The sequence below is a fragment of the Kwoniella dendrophila genome, chromosome 5 (assembly GCF_036810415.1).
Source record: "Kwoniella dendrophila CBS 6074 chromosome 5, complete sequence".
Taxonomy (NCBI): domain Eukaryota; kingdom Fungi; phylum Basidiomycota; class Tremellomycetes; order Tremellales; family Cryptococcaceae; genus Kwoniella; species Kwoniella dendrophila.
Window position 1 is genome coordinate 339936 of NC_089480.1, and position 23905 is coordinate 363840.

At 36.3% G+C, this 23905-nt stretch overlaps 12 protein-coding genes across 12 annotated transcripts; 7 read left to right on the forward strand and 5 right to left on the reverse strand.

The window, feature by feature from the left end:
* Positions 1-174: 174 nt before the first annotated feature.
* Positions 175-2342, forward strand: L201_003975 (uncharacterized protein; the record flags this gene model as incomplete). The annotated part of the gene is made up of 3 exons (XM_066219723.1): positions 175-542; positions 698-1278; positions 1363-2342. The coding sequence occupies 3 exons, from the start codon at positions 175-177 to the stop codon at positions 2340-2342; spliced, it is 1929 nt and encodes a 642-aa protein (XP_066075820.1).
* A 326-nt stretch (positions 2343-2668) lies between these two features.
* L201_003976 (uncharacterized protein) lies at positions 2669-3396 on the reverse strand (the record flags this gene model as incomplete). The annotated part of the gene is made up of 4 exons (XM_066219724.1): positions 2669-2692; positions 2782-2903; positions 3012-3250; positions 3359-3396. 4 exons carry the CDS (start codon positions 3394-3396, stop codon positions 2669-2671), a joined length of 423 nt encoding a protein of 140 aa, XP_066075821.1.
* Positions 3397-4296: 900 nt separating this feature from the next.
* L201_003977 (uncharacterized protein) lies at positions 4297-4687 on the forward strand (the record flags this gene model as incomplete). Its single annotated transcript, XM_066219725.1, has 2 exons — positions 4297-4387; positions 4479-4687. The coding sequence occupies 2 exons, from the start codon at positions 4297-4299 to the stop codon at positions 4685-4687; spliced, it is 300 nt and encodes a 99-aa protein (XP_066075822.1).
* Positions 4688-5195: 508 nt separating this feature from the next.
* L201_003978 (uncharacterized protein) lies at positions 5196-5548 on the forward strand (the record flags this gene model as incomplete). Its single annotated transcript, XM_066219726.1, has 2 exons — positions 5196-5277; positions 5379-5548. 2 exons carry the CDS (start codon positions 5196-5198, stop codon positions 5546-5548), a joined length of 252 nt encoding a protein of 83 aa, XP_066075823.1.
* A 346-nt stretch (positions 5549-5894) lies between these two features.
* L201_003979 (uncharacterized protein) lies at positions 5895-6217 on the forward strand (the record flags this gene model as incomplete). The annotated part of the gene is made up of 2 exons (XM_066219727.1): positions 5895-6031; positions 6106-6217. The coding sequence occupies 2 exons, from the start codon at positions 5895-5897 to the stop codon at positions 6215-6217; spliced, it is 249 nt and encodes an 82-aa protein (XP_066075824.1).
* A 582-nt stretch (positions 6218-6799) lies between these two features.
* L201_003980 (uncharacterized protein) lies at positions 6800-7658 on the forward strand (the record flags this gene model as incomplete). The annotated part of the gene is made up of 5 exons (XM_066219728.1): positions 6800-6870; positions 6960-7035; positions 7134-7262; positions 7380-7488; positions 7567-7658. 5 exons carry the CDS (start codon positions 6800-6802, stop codon positions 7656-7658), a joined length of 477 nt encoding a protein of 158 aa, XP_066075825.1.
* A 484-nt stretch (positions 7659-8142) lies between these two features.
* On the reverse strand, positions 8143-10845 carry L201_003981 (uncharacterized protein; the record flags this gene model as incomplete). Its single annotated transcript, XM_066219729.1, has 4 exons — positions 8143-8187; positions 8291-8999; positions 9072-10702; positions 10780-10845. 4 exons carry the CDS (start codon positions 10843-10845, stop codon positions 8143-8145), a joined length of 2451 nt encoding a protein of 816 aa, XP_066075826.1.
* Positions 10846-11265: 420 nt separating this feature from the next.
* L201_003982 (uncharacterized protein) lies at positions 11266-11891 on the forward strand (the record flags this gene model as incomplete). Its single annotated transcript, XM_066219730.1, has 3 exons — positions 11266-11408; positions 11520-11702; positions 11774-11891. The coding sequence occupies 3 exons, from the start codon at positions 11266-11268 to the stop codon at positions 11889-11891; spliced, it is 444 nt and encodes a 147-aa protein (XP_066075827.1).
* A 322-nt stretch (positions 11892-12213) lies between these two features.
* Positions 12214-13932, reverse strand: L201_003983 (uncharacterized protein; the record flags this gene model as incomplete). The annotated part of the gene is made up of 11 exons (XM_066219731.1): positions 12214-12295; positions 12371-12455; positions 12527-12581; positions 12630-12779; positions 12901-12950; positions 13014-13107; positions 13182-13298; positions 13381-13485; positions 13567-13716; positions 13785-13819; positions 13878-13932. 11 exons carry the CDS (start codon positions 13930-13932, stop codon positions 12214-12216), a joined length of 978 nt encoding a protein of 325 aa, XP_066075828.1.
* Positions 13933-14919: 987 nt separating this feature from the next.
* Positions 14920-17219, forward strand: L201_003984 (uncharacterized protein; the record flags this gene model as incomplete). Its single annotated transcript, XM_066219732.1, has 7 exons — positions 14920-15177; positions 15278-15409; positions 15502-15529; positions 15630-15830; positions 16018-16070; positions 16130-16595; positions 16657-17219. 7 exons carry the CDS (start codon positions 14920-14922, stop codon positions 17217-17219), a joined length of 1701 nt encoding a protein of 566 aa, XP_066075829.1.
* Positions 17220-17871: 652 nt separating this feature from the next.
* Positions 17872-21287, reverse strand: L201_003985 (uncharacterized protein; the record flags this gene model as incomplete). Its single annotated transcript, XM_066219733.1, has 5 exons — positions 17872-18116; positions 18226-18405; positions 18505-19204; positions 19277-19723; positions 19797-21287. 5 exons carry the CDS (start codon positions 21285-21287, stop codon positions 17872-17874), a joined length of 3063 nt encoding a protein of 1020 aa, XP_066075830.1.
* A 797-nt stretch (positions 21288-22084) lies between these two features.
* Positions 22085-23853, reverse strand: L201_003986 (uncharacterized protein; the record flags this gene model as incomplete). The annotated part of the gene is made up of 7 exons (XM_066219734.1): positions 22085-22178; positions 22286-22401; positions 22540-22717; positions 22941-23102; positions 23350-23540; positions 23654-23728; positions 23809-23853. 7 exons carry the CDS (start codon positions 23851-23853, stop codon positions 22085-22087), a joined length of 861 nt encoding a protein of 286 aa, XP_066075831.1.
* Between the last annotated feature and the right edge of the window lie 52 nt (positions 23854-23905).

Consider the following 23905-nt stretch of genomic DNA (forward strand, 5'->3'; position numbering starts at 1 on the left):
ACCTTTGATAGATCATCTTACATTCTCCGTAAAACTCGCTCGCCACAAATGATAATGAACTCGAGGATAAGGACTCGATCATGATAAAATTATAGACGATAAGAAATGGAAGTAATAAAGGAAATCGGATAACCGTACTCTGATTAATAACGACAATCAAGTGAAGCGTTGATAATGACAACAGCAATCTCAAACCACCAATCATTCTTGAATGCTATACTAGATAGACAACGTGAAAGACGTAAACTTGTTGATCCTAATCATCATTATTCTACTCCACCTCATATATTGAATTGGAATGGCGGAAAATACCAAGATACTACCGACAATGATAAGAATAGAAATACAGAAGTGAAGCATGAAATCGATGTCGAAATAGACGTTGATAATAATAATAGTATTAGCAAAGATAATGTAATTAATTATATCCAGGAAGAAGAAACTATAAGAAATGATTATTGTGATTGGTTTGGAAAATCAACTAAAAATGAATTACCAAGTAATTGGATTTTAGGTGCAAAGGATGATGAGATTTGTGAAGAGTGAGTTTAACTGATTGGCCTGGCAATTGTAATTTCGTTCAGGTTATTTTCTTATAGAAAGCACTTGATCCTTTCATCTTTTCCAAATAGCGATCAGTTACGAATGAATAATTGACAGAGAGAGAGAGCTAAGCTAAATGATTATTTCTATTTAGGTACCCAGCACTAAAGAAGCTTATGCAACTAAAATCCTCTTTAGTCTCACAGTGTTCACATCCACCTTTATATCTTCAATTAGATCCATCATCAATAACAGCGTCACCTATAAATCTTCAGAATAGTCTGGGGTTGAATAACAAATTTGATGTAATTTTAATTAATCCTTTAGATAATTCATGGGAAATAACATCAAATTTACCTATTAGACAAATTTCATCAGATCCAAGTTTTATTTTTTTATGGGTTGGTAAAGGTTCACAAAATGCTTTAGAAAGAGGTAGAGAATGTTTTGCAAAATGGGGTTTTAGAAGAGCTGAAGACATAATTTGGGTTAAAACGAATAATAAACGACTGAAAACTTCTCAGAATGATCATAGTAATCAGGATAATAATGAAGAGGATAGGGTAGAACAATGTGTTGATGATGAATCAAATGATATCGAAGAAGGTTCATTATTTGCAAGTCAGAAAGAACATTGTTTAATGGGTATAAGAGGTACAGTGAGAAGATCAACTGATATGAGATTCGTTCATTGTAATGTTGATACGGATGTAATGGTTTGGGAAAGTAGCGATAGTGAGTTTATCTGTTTTTACCTGACTTACGGCTTCTTTCTATTGCAGCAGAGTGGAAGCTTATAATCTCGAATGGTATATGTAGAGCCCGATTCTCCAGCTTTCCCTCCTTATCTTTACACATTGATTGAAAACTTTTGTCTTGGTACAAGGCGACTTGAATTACTTCCCTTAAGACCTAAACCACGTAAAGGTTGGGTAACAGTTTCATTTTCATCCATCCCTACTCCGTCTTCCTCTTCGTCTACACCAAGTACCAATCCGGAAGAAGTACCAGAAGAAGAAGAAGAAGAAATACTACCGTTTGATCCTACAACATATTCATCTATAATACCTCAGTCAGATGGTAAACCAATCTTACCATATCATACAGAAATAGATTCGTTAAGACCTAAATCACCTCAAAGACGCCCAAGAAATTTACCTGGAGGAGGTGGATCATCATCATCATCAAATACCAATGTAGGTGGTAATAAACCAATGTCAGGATTAGGTATGGTAGGGTTTAACAAATCAGGTAATAACAGTAATTATGGACAACAGTCAAATCAAAATAGACAGTTTAATCAACGTCACCAAATACAAAATATGGGAGGAGGTATACAAGATTTCAATCATAATACCAACAATGCACAGCAGATGAATCAGATGATGATGAATCAAATGGCAATGATGAATATGGGAATGGGCATGGGTATCATGGGACAATTCCCCCAACAAGGATTTGGTAATATGAATAATATGGGAATGCCAACGGGAATGGGAATGGGAATTAATGGTGGACAACCTGGAAATTTCGGTAATAATCAGATGCAGCAAATGCCGATGCAGATGCAGATGCCCATGCAGATGCCAATGGGAATGGGTATGGGAATGGGGATGATGCCTTTTGGTGCGATGCAACAAGGTATGGGCTTTAATCCTTTGATGAACATGAATATGGGAAACATGGGAGGGTATAATAATCAGCAGAATCAAGGTGGTAATAATGGTGGAGGATCTGGCGGTGGCAATCAGAACAATATGGGTATGGGCATGGGTTGGCAAGGCAACTGCCAGCAATAGTGGTGGATTCAGGACAACGCAGAACGAAAGGTCAAAGTAGTCAGTACCGACAACGGACAATTATTGCTGTCAGTAATGCAATGTATCATGAAACGCAAAAATTGTTGTATAGAAATATTGAACTGAAAAAAGATGCAAGTGGAGTTAAATGTGTAATGTAGATCTCCTTAAATTTTGGCCTCGCAGCGTTAGAGGATACATTCCCACCAACGATTGGATGAATGGCATATTCGAATTGAAGACGATTATGTGCATATTCATAGAAGAGTATATGTGAAGCTATACGGTGATAAGGATAAGTGGTGATCAGTTTAAAGATGGTTTGTTTAGATCTGAACGAGTTTCCACATCTATAATATCATTAAGTCAAATTAGTTTTAATAGACAGTCTACCTATTCAGGTGTCGTTATTTACTGTACTAAGCGTGAAAATACTTACTTGATTTTCATTACCTTCAAAACAAGTCCAAGTTTGTAAGAATTTTTCACTTGGATAAGGTTCATCTGGAACTTGATATGGACCTGAATCTTCTTCGATATCTAAGCATTTTTGTAGTTCTCCTGTGTAATATGTGATGTTTTGAACATGATTATTAGCCAAGTCCTGACATACTACTCGTAGTGTGATTCAGAACAATGAGGATACTGTACAGAAAGTACTTTACTCACCAAAATCAGAAGAGATTTTATGATTTTGAATTTTCCATAATTGTGATTCAGAATCTTCTTGACATTGTTGTAGTTGAATACCACTTCCATCTTCAGAAGAATCATCACCTCTATCTAAACACAATTCATCATCTGATGATATTTCTGGTTTAATTTTCGAATAATCATGTTCATTTGTATCGGTTAATATAAATCTTTGTAATGATGAATTTGAATCTGAAGCTTCAAAACATTTTGCCCTACATATAATTCATTCAAATATACCAAACGGAAGAAATAAGTGTTCTATGTCATCAACAATCTTTTTACTCCTAATAACATTCTCAATGAAGATTTTGATAACTTACACTTGAACTGCTACGCCCTCAATTGGCAATCCGCCCATAATTGTGATACATAGATCATCTTGAGAAGTAGCTATACAGTATGTACAGTATTGAAATATCAGGATCCTACTATAGCTTCTGCCACTTTAGCCAAAATTGTACTTACGTTGAATTCTCTGCACTTTGTTTTGTCTGGAGTTCAATCTTAAGGGCTGTGAGGTGACAGCAGAGGTGAGGAGAAGAGGAAGAATTGAGTAAAGAGCTGGGGAGATAAACATTAGTTTCGATCTTAAGTAAGTTTAGCTTGTTTGGTTGATAGTAGTATCAAAGGGGTTTTTGGTTTTTGTAGAATGAGTGACTGGTTCAAGTTGAATGTTATCAATCAAAGGTATATGAATTGATGTTTATTATATTATCTTTATTCTTATTTTTGTTTTCAATTTTGTTTTTTTTTGTTTTTTTAGAACGATACCACATATAAAAGGGGAGATTGGTATATACTGTATACCAAAACATGTAGGGTTTATATAGCTAAAATTTAGATTGATATCGTTCGCCAATTATGATGAAAATATTGAACGCTGAAAGATGTTTCGGAAGGGCGGATCATCCCTGTAGAATATTTGAAAGGATCTGATATGGACCATGTTTAAAGGGAGGTACCAGCTCAAAGGAACAGGTGGTCTCGAGAGGGGTCAACATGTAACGTCAAAGGAGGATATCAATATTACAAGAGAATGAAACATCAAGATTGTGCTTGAGATATCTTGGCAAGATCCGTCAATTTCCTCTCTGTTACAGTATTCGTACGGTACCTGTACAGTACATCCCGCCACGAAGGCAACAACATCATTAATTATTAAGGCGTTGAATGAGTCATCTGAACAAGTATCGGTACGTGTTTTGTGCACGCTACTTGGTTATCTGTGGTAACACTGGCGATTGGAGTACATGTTAGAATGTCCGAATACTTTGATTTACAACAAGAAGGCATATCGAAAAAAGATGATCAAACATGTATTTCTTCAGGTACTTGGAATGTATTGATAAGTGAGTCAATCCGTCACCATCATCTCTATATCAGCATACTAATGCTCCCCGTTTGCCAACGTAACTGATTCCTAACTCGGCGAATTTGCAGAATCTGTCTTGGTACTTACGGTAATTGAATTAATAATCTTCATCATATTTTTCGTACTTCGATCGAAACGTCATTCCATAGATCGACAACAAGGTATAGTTCATGTTCAAAAGAGTAAATTGTTATGGAGGATCAAACGGAAATCTAATGGGATCAGAAAAGGGGGTAGAAAGAGATGGACAAAAGGAAAGCAGAAATTGAAGAAATAAGAATGCCACTGGATGAAACTTTGAGAGCTTGTCAGATTGAGTTGATGTAAGTTACATGTATTTGATTACAATTTAGTCCTTTCGGTCAACTCGATCAATATGGAGAGTCTGGAAAATAGCTTAAAATTAAGATTTGCGTCTTCTGTCACAGAGGTCTCGCGATGTCTAATCCATCATGTATACATATCCCGACGTCAAGCATTAATTCTCTGTCAAGTACAGTAGCATGAATGCCGTTTCAGGATGAGGTTCATATCGAATGGTGATTGAAATATATCCTGGCGTATAGTATAGCATAAGAAACCAAGGTTGCTATACTGTAGTAGGAGAAAGGAGATGTAGCAAAAAGGAGGAAACACTTGTTAGATTAAGCTCCTTAAAGTTTCCAGATCCATAAAAGAGTGGAAAGATTGATCGCGATTTATCAGTTGTCGTTCAAGCAAATTTGGTTAAAAGGTATTTACTAATTTCCCATATAATCTGAACTACTATCAACAAGCACTTCAAAATGCTTGAACATATTCCAGGTATAACTTTACCTTCAGACGGATCAGTATGTTTAGCTCAATGGTTAATGATAATCATAGAATGTAAGTCCATTGGATCAATGAATCACTCCGATTTGTTTACGTGTTAATCTCTTTTAAAGGCTAATTGACATATTTGTGTTCTGCAAATTCCAAATTTACAGCGACATTGGCTATTATAGCTATAATCACAATTACTCTGATCATTCTCACAATAAGAGAGTGCGTTTTGATATATCGATCTAAGAAAGAAAAGCAGATCGAAGAGAATGAACATGGTTTATTGAAGGAGAAAGCCGAGGATATGGGTATAATACATCAGCAGAAAGATTGATTAACGATGTTTTGTGGATTGTATTATCATTATTGTACCTAAATGTTTTACGTGAATTACCAATAATAACAAAAATGACCAAACTCAATCATAGCAGTAAGAAAGGTATACCTTTAACATAGATCGATACTCCATTGGTGATTATAAGTTTCCCCTGATTAAGCACGTACTACTTTTTCTGATATTCATGCCAGAACAATGGGATGAATTGCTAGTGATCCCCTACATATATCTTCTATTTCTAATTGTGTATAACTGTATTCTTTGATACTACATGAGAGGTCAAAACTCATTTACACACTTACTCAAATCTATGTCAACATTACCTACTCTCGTATAAAACATAATGCCATCACCTAAGATTACCCATTTCACACACTTACTAGAAAACGATAACGAATCAGACTACTTTGTTGAATCTGAAGGAGGGGTTCTTGAATATAGAAGTAGTGATGGGTTTCAAGAAATGATAGCAGCCAATTTGTGAGTGATGTGAAAGCTGGTTTTCCCTTGATACAAGCTAGAAAGATACCACTTCAGCTTACAGTTGAGATCAGGATGCATTTCTCTGAATTCCAAAATACCCTTGAGGATGTTTGTCAAATGTGGAAAAAATGTTATCATTATATAGCATCAAGCTTGATCATTGGAAGTAATTATCTATCATAGTTTCTCATCCCTGTAACGTATTGAGTGTGTAGCAGGCTGATATCTATTGATTGACCCAGATGTGCAAATCCCTAATTCAGTTTCGTAGAATTGAGTGCAGTAGCTGACTTGAATTCCTTTTATCACAATATGCCGATTCGCTGCTGTTGTATCGAGTACATCTTCTGTTGTAATTCATATTAAGGAGAATACCATATATACATATAAATATCTTTTAATCTTTAATCTGATACACTCGTATAGTTAGTTGTTCGAGATATCCTTCGTGCCGAGGGGATGCCGGACAATCACCGATTACTGTTACCGGAATTATCGGGAATTTGCGACGTCATATTCGATTGTATCTTATCATTCGCCGACTTTTTAGGAGTAAGACTAAGCTGCCATCGAGCAACAGAAACAAGTTTCAGTGGGATTTTCAGTTGTCAACAACAAACCATCCATTCAATCGTGATTGATCGTTCATAATCGTTCATATCACTGTTTGCCTTTCGTGAAACTACATATACTTATTCACCACGCCAACTCTACTAATTATCTCTTGAAGAACGAAAATTCTTCATACATATTACAAAACCAGACATGTCATTCCTCGGTCTCAACCTCGCCAACAATTACTCTTTATATGCTGTCCCAGTAGCTTGGGCTGTAGCGTAAGTCAGATGCTGATGTTCTGCTATTTCAAAATGTCTGCCTTGGTCATTTATTATCTGGTTGCTAATTGAGTTATGTGTGCTTACAGCGTTGCTCCTCATTTTTACGCTATCTCAACATACAATGCTGAAAAAGCTGTAGGTTCTGAAAAATGGGATAACCGAGTGAGTATATATATATATATATTTCACGTCATCTATCGAAATTCTTTTCACTCTTTCGAGAGGAGAATAACAGCTAAATGTGTCGAACATCTTTATAGGAACCAAAAGGAAATATAGCAAAAGTTAAAGATGCTAAACTTTCACCAAATGCTCAAGGTAAATTCTTAAGAGCTGAGGCTGCTCAAGAAAATGGTTTACAGAATTTACCTTTATTCATCGGTGCTATTGTGAGTTTTCTTTCATAATCGATTGAAAGGCGTATGATCATGAGCGACTTTAATCCCTGCATTATCGATCTTATCATAATTTAACGTTTTACTAACGAGTGATTCAAAATCCATCAGCTTGTCGGTAACTTTGCCAGACTCCCAAATTCAGTATTAAACAACACTGCTGCTTTCTATCTCGTTACTAGATTAGTTTACAGTTTCCTATACATTAATAACACATCTTGTAAGTTTTTTGTTTTACTTCTCATAGTATATAATGTGATTATGATAAAATCAAACTAATTATTCGTTTCTTTAACAGTATTCGCGGCCAACTTGAGATCAGCTACATTCTTGACTGGTGTAGCAACTTGGATGTCTCTTTTCATTAGAGCCGGAAACAAGCTTTTCTAGATTGGTAGCAAGCGGAAGAGAAGTTTACGGATAAGATCTAATAGATATTCATAGAAGATGTAATACGAATAGATGTATACATTTTATGCAGTAGATATGGTTCACTACTCCTTAAGATCTAGCGCGACTTGTCAATTTCGTCAATTTATTCTCCATGTACAGTGCATATTTCGCGATAATTCTGCTCTACAAGGTGCAAAGATAGTTCCATTCGAGGTTATCAGTGAACAGTAAAAACATGAGTGTGACTGCTGATTGCTAAACCCTGATCTTCCGTTTCTGTATGTCCCTTCGCCATCAGATTGTGAGTGATTATATCATGAAAGCCACTCAGTGGAGCCTGCGCATACCAAAATTGGATAGTGTATCTCTTATGCATGTGCTATACCACTACCTACACTTTGTTCTCTATATAATCTTATCATTTTAACTTTTCTGATCCGATATATAGCAATTTTATTTATACTTCCATATACAAACCCCCTTAAGCAAGTAATAACGAACTTAAAGTAGCTTCAGTAGCGACAACCTGATGAATAGAATGTTAGATCAGCGACGATCAAAAGAAAATATAGATTATACTATGCAATGTAATAAATGGTTAAATATAAAAGAAACGTTTTAGAACTCACTTCAAGAGCTTGTTGAACTTCTAATTTTCTTCTAGCTTGTTCTAACCAATCTTTTGATAATTTACCTGGCCAACCTTTTAAAGTATTTAATTCTCTTGTTGCACCATCTAAATCTTTTTCATTTAAACAAAATTCAACTCTTGCTAAAACTGATCCAACATTTTGACCTTCAACAGGACCTGCAGAAGGTCTAAATAATAATTTTGATAATCCTAAAGAAGCTAAATGTGATAATACATTAGCTTCTTCAGGTGAAGGTACTAAAGATGAAGAATGTATTTTTGATGATAATGATTGTGTAAACCATGATGATAATGATCCAAATGATTTTACACCTGTTGAAGCTATACCTGATTTCTCAATTTGTTCTAATGCTGTTATTATTACTGAAGCATCACCTTTTGTATTTTCTCCATTCGATGGTTTAGATAATGACTTTAATGCACGTAATTCTTCATCAAATGAAACATCACCTTGATCAACTTTAGTTTGTACAGCTCTTAATGCAGACCATATTTTGTGTAATCTAACATTATCATCTAATTGTGCTGAATTATCTAAAGTAACTCTTTCAAGTTGTTTTAATGATGTTGTTAAATTATCCAATTTAGCTAATCTACCACCACGTTCAGTCTCAACTTGAGTTTTAATGGATCTTAACCATCTTCTTTGAAGTTCAATACCTTGAGAAACAACTTCATCACGTAGTCTACAGCAGTAAATTAGCATATACAATTTACGCGATCTTGTCTAAATATTACGGTCGTAACCCCAAACTCACCTTTGTTCAATACCTTGTCTTTGTGATTCTAATTCAGTTTCTAATTCACCTCTCCATTTCTCAACTAAAGATTCTCTTTCTTTTAACCAAGAATCCTTTTGGGCCTGTTCGGATTTGGTCCAATCGGCTTCTTTGCCTTTCAATAAAGCTTCAAACTCTTGAGTTTTTTCTTTAATTGATTTTTCCAAGTTTTCCTTCTCAGTTTGCTTTACATCATGTAATCTTTTGTTCAAAGCAGTTAAATCGTCTTGAGCTTTTGATAAGATACCTGTAGCGTCATTTGATGGTAAACCGGTTGAGGATGAAGTCGATAATGATGAAGTTAAAGAATCAATTGTTGATGCTAATTGTGAAATTATTGGTTCTTCAGATGCAAATTCTTTTACTTTAGGTACTAATAATGGTAAAGTTTGTTTAATTTTTTCAACTTTTTCTTCTAGTTTGTCTTTAGCTGTTTCTACCACTGGTTTAGCAGGAGGAGGGATGTAATAACCGGGTGGTGGTTCATGTCCTAAAGGCAATGGAGGTCCATCATAAATTCTTTTACCTTCAAATGATGGTTTTTTACGTTCAACATCTGTTGGATTTAGTTCTCTTGTTCTTTGTTGATATGGTGAAACAGCTTTTTCATATTCTGTTGCATGTGGTTTTAAAGTTTCTTTTACATCATGTGCAGCATTTTCGATCTTATGTTCAGCATTCAATAAAGCGTTTTCACCTTTTTCTAAAGCCTGTTTAGCTCTTGATTCTGTTTCATTTAAAGCTTGTTTAGCTTTAGATTCAGTTTCATGTAAAGCATTTTGAGCTTTAGATTCAGTTTTAGTTAAAACTTTTTCAGCTTCTCTGACTACACCTTCAACACCATCTGAAAAGTTGAAAGGAAGATCTTTTGTTGCTTTATCAACTCTTTCTTTGGTATCATGAGCTAAATGTTTTAATTTATCTTCTGCATTATGTGTTGCGTTTAAAGCAGCATTCTTTAAATCTGAAGCTTTATGTTGAATTTTTTGTGTTGTAGTTTCTTTTCCAATTCCTGCTATAGCATCTTTAGTTTCAATTGATTTTGATTTAGCCTTTTCAGCAGCATCTACAATATCATTCTTAACTTCGGTAGCCTTTCTTTCAATTTTTTGTGTAGTAGATGGTGTTATTTTTTCTTCTAATTTACCTGTAGCAGTATTATAAGATTGAATTGCTTTTTTCGTTACAGAACCATAACCAAATGATTCCCATTCATGATCATCAGCAAAATCTGCAATAAATTCTGCTCCAGGGAAATTTCCAACGAAAAATTCTCTATATCCTTCTGATTTTGTTGAAATAAATCCTGATCCAGCATAAAATGTTATTGCACCTAAAGAAGTATAAATTAAGAATTTTCTAAAAAATCTACTTTGTTTTTTAGGTGAAGGTGAAGGTCCTCCAGATTGTTTTGGTGGTGGTGTTAAAGGTGGTTTTAAAGGTGATGAAGCTGATACGGAACCTGAACCTGAAGCTAAAGTAGATGATCCAGGTGTAGGTGTTGTAGGTGGTACTGTAACTGGTCTAGTGGGTACGCTGTTTAAAGTACCAGGTGGATTAGGTGGTAAACCTGATCCTCCAGGAGGTGGTGGAGGTGGTGTAGCGAGACACTAAGATGGTAGAGAATCCAGATTAACTTGTAACTAGAAAATGAAGGATATGAGGATATGATGTATGTATTACTCACTCGTTTCTGAGGTAAAGATCGTACTGCTCTTGAACCAGCACGAGCTACACGAAGTTGACCGTACATCTCTTTAGCTTTCTGTGGTGATTGCTAAAGTATTGTAGGTTTTTTCTGTTATAGTTTATCTACTGTCAATATCAATAGGGTATGTGAACATATTGATAACATCTTTATCTATAAGCTTTGAACAAATGACGGACCGGAAAACGACGGTGAAAGGTCTCACTGTCTCACTGTAGAGCACATACGGAGTTATCGCAAAATTCCCGACTCACCATAGAGAGGATATACGTCATGTGGCAGATAGCATAAATCAACCGTGAGAGAGCTGTAAAAATAAAGAAGATAGTTTGTGTATTTTAGGAAAGAGCAAAAATAAGATTGAAGGAGATTAGATAAATCATCATAGCTTTTGTAATATTGATTGGATTGAGGACATCAACTACATACAGCAACACTACAGAAGACAAAGGAAAACTATACACAATGTCCAACTCAGACGGGATAATAACAAATTCGAATGGTTTAGGATACGCTTCTTCATCTGCAGTTCATCCTGAAACTTTGGTAAAACCACCCGCTGCACCTTCAGCTCAAGAAGATACAATAGAGATTAAAATTGAATTTGGGTAAGTTGGGTTTTAATCCCATGATCATGATAATTACATGTAGATAGAGGTATAGTGATTGATGTCAATTCTGATTCTGATTCTGATCCTGATCGACATATATATATATAGTGGTGGATTACATTTATTATTCTCTTCACAACCAAGTCATAAAATACATATACCGAGAAATATCGCCAACGATGAAGCAAGTGATAAACCAACACAACCTGTCAATATGAGATATTTAGTAAAATGGATGAAATCAAATTTATTAAGTGAAAGAGAAGAAATGTTCGGTGATGGCGATGGAGTGTAAGTCGCATTTATCAATACAACCGAAATGGTTTGTCATTATACTGAAAATCCGCGATTATCCTTCATAGTCGACCGGGTATATTGGTTCTGATCAATGATGCAGATTGGGAACTAGAAGGTGAATTAGAATATGAATTAAGGGATAGAGATGAAATCGTTTTCATATCAACTTTACACGGTGGATAGGGTGAGTTTGTGATCATGTCTTCTACTAAATCGCCAAGCGTATATGTTGACATCTGTCGACGTTTCAGCTTTATCACTCGCAACTTGCTATACTCCTGCTGCTCATCTCGACGGTCTCTTATGATACCCTAGCATCATATACCCTGTTCCAATACTTTGTCTAGCTTGATTCTAACTTACACTTGCAGCTTTTCGTTCTGCTCTTACCGAATATCGTTAGAAATTTGACTGTATATGTACAATGCATTACTTTATGACAACATCATTTCAGCTACCTATCCTACTCGCTACAACTTGCTCAATGGTACGGCGCCACAGTCGATCAACTAGCCATCAATACAGCAGATGGTGTTAATCCATTCGCTTTTAACGTTTTCTTCATTTCTTCCCTTGAATATGTTTTACTACCAGATGCGGATCATCAGCTTGGACATTTGTAATCGACAACTTTACGACGATGTTGGTGCAGCAATACTTACCGAGGGAAAGTAGAAGCGAAAGTGATTGTATCTACATTATAAGCTAAATTCTCTGATGCCACCCATTCTGCTACGTCTATAAGAGCTACGAACACACATAGTCAGCTTATTGTCGTGATCGGAAAGCCTTGACAGAGACGCTGAGATGTGGCTTACTGTTATCACTAGGAAAGGTTTTCGTCAATGGCTGACCACCTGCGCTCAATCGCACCTGATCAAATGTCAGCTATTTCAACTTCGCACATTGCAAGTCGCTCACCTGTAATCTGGTTTGGGGATTGTCGGAACTGCTTACACCTGCAGCAGGTTTAGCTACAGATACGGGAGCGGGGGGAGTTTGAGATGCGGAAGACCCTTCTCGAAGTGCCTTTTCTCGTGCAGCTTTTTCAGCTCTTTCACGCTTATCTGCCTGAACGAGGATGTATTATTAGCCTCCTTTTCAAGTATACTCAATGAGATGCGTGACAAGTCCGGTCGGATGGTATTGGTCGAAACAATGCCAGAGCGAGGCAAATATGCAGACAACTCACTTCGATTTGAGCTTTGATAGCCGCTTTAGCCTTTTGGTCTTCGAGTTTTTCTAGATACAAAGTAAAATAAGCTCTTTACATCAAGCTCTGATGAAAAGTACAGCAAAACCTACCTCGTCTCTTCTGTTCAGCTTGTTTCTGCAATTCCTTAGCTTGCATGTCTTCTTTTATTTTACCACTATCTTGACCTGCTTTTCTCCTTAATGCCTATTAAAGTAAGAATTGTTGATTGTAAGATATGTGAGCTATACTTTAACAAGTTGAAGGAGTGTGGAGCTCACTTCATTTGCTTTATTATCTTTAGCATCGACTTTAGCTTGAGCAGCTCTTTTAATAGCTAATTTTTCTCTTAATTCAGCAAGTTTGGCTTTCTTCTCTTCTTCAGTTAATGGTTTGATCTATTACAATTTGTTGGTCAGCTTGGTTTTTCACACACGATTGAGCTACAAAAAGCTGAAATGAAGGGAAAGTCGAACTTACTTCATCAGTTGATTCTTCGAATTGATCATGCCCACTTTTCTCAGCATGTAATTCTGCATTAGCAGTTGATCTAAATATTTTACCACATTCACTACATTTTATTGACTATTTAAGATTTTAGATCAGAATGGTAAGCTATAACTCGTTGAATTTGTCTGTGAAGAAGAGAGAGTTACGATAGCTTACTCTAGCGACTAAATCAGAATCATCTACTGTTCCACCACTTTCAATCTTTTTGATGTTTGCTTTTACACTATCTTCGTCTTCTTCTTCATCAGCTTCTCCAGCTTCTGGAATAGGTTTCTCGGAGTTTTCAAGGAGATGATCCATGGCAGGCTATACGCCAATACAATATGAGTATAAGTAAGCTTAGATACTCTGTACATACAATGTATAAAGCTTACCTGTAAGCCTGAATTCTTGGTAGCTTTCAATGCCCCTTTAAGGTATGAATACAATCAGCTTAGGCTCATTCTTAAACAAAGTAGCTGACTCACAGTCTACTCGAGCTGGATCGAAACCCATCGATATGAGTGATGCTTTATCTGACATGATGTACAAGTTTGATTATCGACGTGTAATTTTAGTTTATGGTAAAGATAAATAAAACAAACAAATATGGGTTATCTATAGCTCTAGTGATTTCAACTCATATCCTGGCTTAACTTAGTATTGCGCTAGGCTGCTGTACGCTGACGACATACATGATAACTATGGAATCACGTGACTACGATTTGATCGCTTAGCTTCATATAAATTAAACGTATGTACGAAGAGCTTCTAAACTAGATTGATTGTTTCATACTATCATGCATCAACACCTACACAGCTTGGTCGAAACTGCGTGTGGGAATGCTACAACGCGAGTACTGGAAGCTATATCTTTGAGGTCTAGGCGAGTATACAATCACAGAGATAGAAGGATGATAACAAGACGGACACTCTTTGAACGCGGCTGATTTCATAAATACAGTGAGCTACGCTTTCAGGCAAAATCTTCCATCACTCAGCATCAGATCAACTTACTGAATATCGAAATTAATAGCGTCAAATAATATTGATTGCATACATTATAATCTTGTCGCGATATCTGTGATAACTTACAGTAACCATTATTGACAAGTCGAGTGCATAAGTGAGGTGGGTATGTGCGTACTACACATTTCAGTGTTCATACTTCAAGTAAGGTTCACCGAATTAAGGTTGACTGGTTTGAACGTTAGTGGGTTGACTGATATATACGATGGTCACTGATCATTCTGATTAAAATCAAAACAGAAACTACTGTAACAAATCTCACAATCAAATACCTCTTTCTTTCCTTCTGATAATTTAATATTATTCATCCTTGTAATATATCCCAAACCAGTCTACTCGTAACATCATCGTGATTCAGAGTTTGTCTGTGTGTATCTGTTGACCATACACCTTGAGTATCGACTTTTTTAATAGCGCACATTGTCTCGTTATCGATCGTCAAGAATTTTGGTCTTGATATAGTCAACATAAAAAAGATTCTATACACTCAATACAGCTTACATGGAACGTCTATCCATTTCAAAAGTAGAACGTAAAGCAGAATTAGATGAATCTTCAGCAATTGCTCTTCCAGGAGAAGTTATCTACACGACTGTACCAAAATTAATAATATTGAACACAGCATTATTGTCGAGTCATTGTTCAGGGTGTTTCAAGAATGTACATCAATTAAGTGACGATTGGAAAATACCAATCGAGGATGCTAAAGAGAAAACGTTAACTTGTAGTAGATGTAATGTACATACTTTTTGTAGTTTGGTGAGTTCCTCATGATATGATCCCCTCGATACCGTTACCTTCATAGAGGAATCGAAGGAAACAAGCTGATTAACGGAATGTGGTATGATATACATTGTAGAAATGTTATGCAAGTAACTGGCTTTTACTTTTACAGGAATGTAAAGGTTTATCAAGATCTCCAGGTTGGTTACCTAGCACGATAGCTAGATTACTCGCTTCAGTTTTGGCACACAGTCGATTTAATGGAGGAGTAAGTTTTAATATATTGAATGTTGATCCAATCAAACGAATTTCGTTTCTAACAGGTATATGTAACTGACCATGTAACCACTTTGCCAATAGCTTAAAAAGATGTTCGAGTACTCACCGGGTAAGTCATATATCGATATTGACTTGACGAGCGGAAGATCATAAATACTGCCACAATAAATAGTTAACCGCAACATACCAAATATGTTTTGATATTGCAGGTATCGAGGCATTGGTAGAACAGCCGATAGACGATCTAGAGGAAACTTTCGAAGATGTGATACGTCTGATAGGGGATAGTCGAGAAAACGATGAATGTACAGAAATGTTTTTACCAACATCGAAATACCATTTAGATTCAGAGGAAGATGCGGAATCTTTCATGAGATTATTGAGTTATCTTATGAGATTTAAGCAACACCGTATGTTTGCCTAGCTGATATTGGTTCTGTCAATTGTCAACAGGCTTTGTCATGTACTTTCACTTATTTCGATCAAGAAGGAATAGCTATAGGTTTGGCATTTTGTCCTGAACTTTCAAATATTCGTCATTCCTGTGAACCCAATTGTCAAATTATCTTTCCATCGAAGCCTAACTCTAATGAAAAGTTAAAACTGGTGGTCATCAAATATATAGTTCCCGGAGAAGAGGCAAGTTACCTGTAAACCGATTACTTAAATATCACTAAGAGAAAGATAGGCTGATATACATATGACTTAGGTGACCATTTCGTATATCGATTTATGTTTACCCAAACATTCTCGACAGAAGGATTTAGCAATGTTTGGGTTTAATCATCCAGGATTTTGTCGTCCTTGCCTTGATACAACTTGTGATGAAAGATGGGCAATACCACATACGTCTTGTGAGCTTGCAGGACGTATACCGCTACCACCGCTCAAAACTACCAAGAATACCGAGATTTTGATATCCGAAGAGGAGAAGTTCATCAACGAGGCGTTCATATCAGCAGATGTCAACATGGATCAATACTCGCATGAAAATAGCAACGAACAGAATGTTGATTATGACGAGGATTATCAAGGAACATGTGATACATGCGGTGAGCTTGTTTCAGTAGTCAATGCTATGAAGCGCTATACTATGGTAATGGAGTACGTTGGGACAATATGGGAAAAAGAGAAAGGGGGTATGACATTACCTTGCTATCCTATGCAGAATGATGGTAAGTGTTTGTCTCTGCTTGCGGAAATGGGTTCCTGAGCTAAAGCACGAATCATATGTAGCCATTGAAGAAGAGATAGCTATTCTAGCTACAGGAATCGCACAATTACTTCAAGTCTTCTCACCATCGGTATATCCAATACCATATTTACAATTGAGGTATAGCAGATTATTTTCATTATCGTCTTCATTATCTCGGAACATAGTAGATTTAGGTGAACTGATAGATTCTTTGAATGATTCATATGATTCATTGTTATTCTTGAATGATGGTTTACCTAACATATTAATTTCACAAATATCATTGAAAATATGTGAATTATATTTAGATTTGATAAAGTTGAAAAAAGATAAGATATCAGATAAATACTCAATCAAGGTGGTTGGCAGATTCGCTATTTCCAAATCTTCAGCGAAAGATAAATCCAAATCAAAATGGACAAGTCAATCTTCAAATGCGATCGATGTTCATGTAACTCAACTGAAAAGATGGTTAGAAACTTCAATTTCACATTTGGAAATCTTAGGTTATAATCGAGATAATAATGAAAAGACATTCATACAGCTGGAAATATTTCAAAGGGAGTTGGAAGAACTAGAAACTTGGTTTAAGTTTGCCTTGTAGTTACCTCATCGAGATTCGCTTGGTTCAGTATATTTATCTATGTGCTTGTTAATGGTTGTAGTAGTGATCTGATATGTGTATCGTTGTTGTAACCATACTCGTACGATTCAGTTATTTGTAAAAATGTCAATGTTCGTTAAAATTGTACTAAAGGAAGATGCATAATGGTTACTTGATGTAAATAATTTACAGTGGTATACAATTACAATTATATGATGGCAAAACAAATGAGTTCGCGCGAAGTCCAAAGAAGAAGAAAGTCGTTTCTTATTGATAAAGGAATATCTAGCAATGTATGGGTTGGTAGCTTATCGAAAAGCAGAAAAGGTATATCGTAATTGTGGGAATCAAATGATGCTTGATATAGTGGTGATATTGTATTCCGAAGACTGAGACTGGATTATAACATTATATGTATCCTGTATTTAAGAGCTTCTTAACTCGAAGAGCGAGATGAGTAGATTGATAATTTGATGGATGACCGTGAGTGGGATTCGGTGGATGTTGTGATGTTGTGATGATAATGTAATGATAATAATGAATGGTTGATTTGATGATACAGTATTGTTGCTCCGCATCGTATCAGATTTGATTTTTAACTTAGAGATAGTGCAGAGTTTACGCAGCGCTCGATGAAATGTCGAATACTTATTTAGCTCCACCCCCAAAAACCATCCCAAAATTCAGGTATCTCAGCACCTCTTAATCTAGCGAATTTCTTTCTTGCTAACCATCTCCAATATCTAATTATAGCTAACATGCAACAAGCAACCAGAAATATTCCAATGACGATTCCTGCGAAATAATATAATGGTGATTCTGTACCATCAGCATGTCTATTTCCATCTGCACCTTTTTCTCCATTATGTGGTACGTTCGCATTCATTGAGAATAAACCTATATATTGGCCAACGTTGGAAAGTCAGTCCATCGATTCATTACCAAGTGATAGACACTCAACAGTAATCATCAATGAATCGAAAGGATCTTTCCGAAAAAAACTCACTCAGAACAAGTTGCATAGGTAAGATAGATATTGTAACTGTCGTTAAAGCTAAAATTGCTTGATCTGTTCCACCTCTTGCGAATGAGAAAGATACATTAAGATGTGATAAATAAGCAGGTTGACAGTGTGATAAAATATATTCATAGTGGTATAGAGATGTCTGCAGTAAAAGGATATGATCTATAAAAACATATCATATTGTATGTTAGCTTTCAATTCACAATTATATTAGGCAGGTAATCCATGTCATTTGTTATTGCTATAGTAGAAAGAACTAACCCTCTACATCACCAATATAAGCTTCCATAGTTTGACCTTGATCTCTTGCTCTTTTTCTTAATCTACCTATAACAGCACCTTTTGCACCTAATAATCTTGATAAACCAGTAACTAATCTTCTCATATCTGTTATACGTTTTAACATTGTTGAACGATCAAAAACATTTCCAGAAACTTGTTCATGTTTTCTTCTTATTCCAGATGATGTAGGTAAAAAAAATAATTTAAAATAAATTAAAGGTCTAGGTATCGTAAATCGAATATCAAATCCTAATAATCTAAAAGGCGATAGTACTTTCAATTTATCTCTCAAAGTCCTTCTAACATTATACCTTGATTTTGTCGTTGATGTTAAAGGTTGTTTCCACATATGTGGTAATAAACTTGGTTTTTCATTTTTCTTTATTACTATGGATTTTTCGTTCATCAGGTCAAAATCATTCCATGTTTCTTCAGGTGAAGGTATAGGTTGACTTTCTAATACTGCTGTTGTTTTTTTAGGATCAGTCGTAGGATCAATGGTTAATGAATCTATATCATCAACTTCACCGTCGACGTAACGGATAAGAGGGAAAAAGGCATCAACGATAGAATCAATTAGACCGTGAGCTATCCAATCGGAATTATGATCTGGATTGGGAAAGTTGAGAGCTCGTTCAATAACTCTTCTAGTATGCTTGGAGATATCTTCAAAGTGAAACTGATAAAATTCAACATATCAGTTAATCGTAAACGAGTATCATGATACCTAAATCTGTTCTTTTGGACTTACGCTAACTATGCCATCAGCAAATACCACTAGATAAACATTGACAGCACCTACACCGACACCTTCTAAACCTTCTTTTCCAGGATGATCCTCAACAATTTCAACTTTTTCACCTGATTTATTTGCATTTTTACCTGTTGCTCTGCCCATACCCCAACCTCTTCTTCTACCTTCTTTCTTTTCGTTTTCTTTGTTATCTGTCTCGTTTTCAGTTTGTTGCTGTTGCATTTCGTATATTTCTGGTACTGTATCAGCAGATTTTATTATAGGAGCTTGAGCTAATGTTGCTGCTGAAGTATTGGCTGAAGAACCTGGTGTATATTTGAAATAACTTTCATCCAATGCTCTAACAACCAGAAAATAATATCCTAATTTATCAAAATGATCTAATTTTTCTCTAGGATCTTGTTGAAGTACATCTTCAAGGGTTAATGGGTGTAAACCAAGTAGCTAAATAATTACGGACATGAAATATATGAGCTGAATGTATTCCATTATAGGAGGCAGAAACGAGGCAGCTTACCTCTCCTAGATCCCTTAAATCTTCCCAACCAGGACAAGATACATCCAACCACCATGTTTCGTTCGCTGTAGATTTTTTGGTAAAGTCGAATCCATCTTTTTGAACTGTTGGAGTACCTAAATTAGATGGAGGATGATATTCTGCTTTTAAAGATGTCAAACTGGTTGTCGAATCAGGCTTAGCTAAACCAAGTAGATCTGATACTGATTTTGGTCTAATTGGTTCTGTTGTATTCAGATCACCTCGGAGAGCATGTAAACGTGATTGAGTTCTGGAGGCTAAAGGTCTTGGTGGTAATGGTGGATTCAAGAATGACGGTGTAACGCCTTTAGGTGTGCGTGATCTACCTGGTGCAGAACCACTTTTACGTATAGGTACATTTGGTCCCATACTAGGCATAGGGGTAGGTAAAGGAGTGGAAGATTCAGTTGTAGTAGGGAAATATCCATTTGTGATTCTCATTGTAGTGATATGTTCAATTACTGTAGGTAAAGAAGTTGTAACTACTACTCTATCAGGTGGATAAGGTTTCTGTTGACCATTATTGTTTGAAATAGAATTACCAAAAGATTGTGGGGATCCGTTGGAGTTAGTAGTATGGTCACTTTCAGCTAAAGTAGTTTGTTCTCTTTCTGAGGTTAATGAATTTACTGAACTTCTAATCACACCAATATCAATTTCTTCCAATTTTGGTGGCAAAAGTAAAGTGAATTCACGTTTTTTAGGTAAATGTTGTCTTTTTGGAGGATGATGATGATGATGACGATGTGGACTTGTGGAAGATGTTTGTCTACTTAACGCAGTCTCAATCCTACTTAATTTGTTATTTGAACCTCTTCTTTTTCGTTTTCTTCTTGAAGTTTTTATAGATAGAGATGATCGACCATTGTGAGATTCATTATCTGTTCCGTCAGAATCTGAAGAACTTGATGACGAACCACTACTATGCGAACCTCTTCTTACACCTAAAGCTTCACCAAATCTTTCAATGACAGCTCTTGCTCTTTCTAAATTTTCCGACCAAGTTGAACTTGCACTTGATGAGCTACTTGTTGTGTTAGTTGAATTTCCACCTATTGAAGCTGCATCTTCATCAACCAATAAAGGTATAGTTGGATCTCTTAATGCACCTCTGTATAAATCACCTTCTAATGTATAGTAACCTAATTTTGATGGTCCAGCTACATTTGGAATTGAAGTAGGTTGTTGATTTTCTGGTGGTTTATTAGGATTTTTCTTTCTACGTAATTTTAATGGTGTAAGTAATTCAGCAAATTGAGGTTGATCTGGACTTTTCATAGGTGATAAGATTGTATCTCTAGCTATTATTGGAGATAATCTTGGACTTGGTCTGGATTTTCCTTCTATCTTTGGTGATTTATCAACATCATAGTGGTGATGACCTGTACTGCCTAGTTTAGGAGATTTGGGTTTGTGAACAGCATCATCTTCACCTATAGAAAATTTAGCTCGAGGTGTAGAAGTTGACATTGTGAGCGACTAGAAAAGACTAAGGAGGGAGTCATGGGTAAATTCGAAAGAACGTATTGCCTGTTGGGCCACCGACTGAATTCGCTGAGTCCATCCGGAGAAGGGTTGACTTGTGGCTAAAGCGGTAAATGAGAACAATGGAACTTGGTGTGTGAGGTTGATATAGGCGAGACAGTACTTTCAATCGTTTATAAAAGCGTTCTGAAAGTAAATTGACTATTGAAAGGGACAGATGCTTGCTTTGCTTCCAATCAGGACAGTAAAAGAGTGACTATATGATTATAAGGCAATAGAAATTGATATATGAAGAGATATGATGCAAATTAAAAACGAAGAAAAGTTTGAAAAGGGGCACTAAGAAGGTACGAGCTATGAATAGAACATCCACCTTTTTATATTAGATCTGTTTATCTTTGTAATTTACGTAATTTCATAGGCGAATTAGGTTGTGGCTATATCTCAAGCACGTGCATCTTGTCAATATCCCAACAACGTACGTCTCATATTGCATCAACTACCCCCCTTACCCCATCGGGGTGTAGTCTTGAAAGTGAGTTGATGTTTTCTATACATGCAAAGTAATGTGTATTCTACTTGACTGAAGCATATAAAGAACAAAGAGGTCGTAGTCTCGTAAAGGTGAAGATAGGTAACATAACGCGGTAAAATCGCAAAAGGCAAAGTGAATAGATGATTCGGAATCTGCAAGAACTACACAAGAAATATACAAAGGAAGCTGTAGACAATCAAGTCTGGCGATGAGATTCTGATATAGGGTGATTCTACGATCGAAACTTCTAGTAAGGTTTTTCATTCCCTATCAAACCATTTAGTGCTACAGGAGGTGATATTTTACCATGTCGACCGGATGAGAAACCATACAAGTAATTTCTGTGGGATAGTATACATCAGCATCAAGGCACGTTGGGTGAATGATGGATAGTAAAGGAATAAGGCCCAGATCAACGAGTAGGGAAAGCGGAAGATCTTCCACTTACTTATAGTAGTCATCGTTAAGGTTATTATCGAAATAATTCGACCTTATCCTGAAGAATACTGCAGCTGTAAGTAGAGAATCTGATCCTGCTTGATGTTGAGGACCTATCCGCGATACCTATGATTATAGAGAGCATTAGCATTTATCGATGAATTGCTGATTAAGATGAATGGGGAAGATAGACGCAACGGGTCGGGACAGGTGTAGGTATTCCGCATAACACATGGCGGGATGTGACAGTACAGGAGCACTTACACCTAATGATTCTGCTATCTCCTGTAATCCCCCTCTCAATGTTTTGACTGATCGTACAACATGTTTGATATCATATATGCAAGGGAACCATAGGAAAAGAAGGTTAAAGAAGTCTGTTTCATTCGCAGGGAGAGGTTCACAAGTGAGAATTTTGAGGAGATAACCAAAATCGTAACCACTGAAAGGAAGGAACATATTGTATTAGCGATGTCTGTTCACGTATATATTGAACCTGTCACTTGAGAGTAACAAGAAAGACGAGAATGCCGGAACAGAGTTGAAGAAATTCCTTTTCATGACTGCTGCAGACAACAAGCAATAATTCCCTCCTCCTTTGCTTGGCCACGATCCCTTCTACCTTGTCGACAATGGAGGGGATCCTGGAAGAAAGTAGGACTCACGAATGGAAAGATACCCATTTTATATTGTCAAACAATACTAATCCCGACGTTATCAATAACTCTCCAAAGTATTCAACGTCGATTCCTTCTTCCTCATTCCTCTTGAAATCTATACCGGAATTTTTCAGTAAATCTATCGAGTCTGGAGCATACATGTCGTCGCTGAAGTGACAGGAGATGAGGTTAGCATAACATTTCATAAGATTCGTTCCCAACATAGTTGCTAGAATATCCCCTCAATCTGTACCTATTTCGAGAAGTGGTCTAGCTGTTTCGACCCGATAGCAATCACATCCAGATATTCCAACAAGGCTCTCAAAAACCACGAGTACGACATCTCTAGCTGGCGATCCATTATCTCCACACATGATAGACCATACCCATCTCCATAACAAGAAAGATCACTCACGTTAGGTTAAAAGCGAAATTGAATTGCCATGTTGATATTTCGGGTGAATTTCCATTTTCATCACATAACGTTATACCCAATTGTATTATTTTTAACATATCAACATTACATCTCATAGTCTGAAAGTGATAATCTGATCCAGTCTTGAAGTTTCCTATTGGTCTAGCTACTATTCCAGGAAATTCGGTATCCTATATTTGTATTACGCAAACATCAGTTATGTAGTTTAACTCTTCATCTTCTGATATACATCCTCTCTATACAAGATATGCGTAAAGAAAGGGAAAAAAAAAACGAAACGTACCATCGATATGAATGGATACTGATCTACTGCTGCTCGTAAAGCTGCAAATTCAGTCTCTAGATTATCCGCCCATACCTATTAATCGATAAGGGTATTCCATTTGATCAGTATTCATTAGATCTGCGAGTATTGTTCCAGATTGGGTTTCAACACACCTCATGTATCCCTGGATCTCCTCTCGATTGTCTTAACGATGTCATATTGGTTGGTAGGTCGATGTAAGCATGTATGTAACTGAAGAAAAAGTCAAAG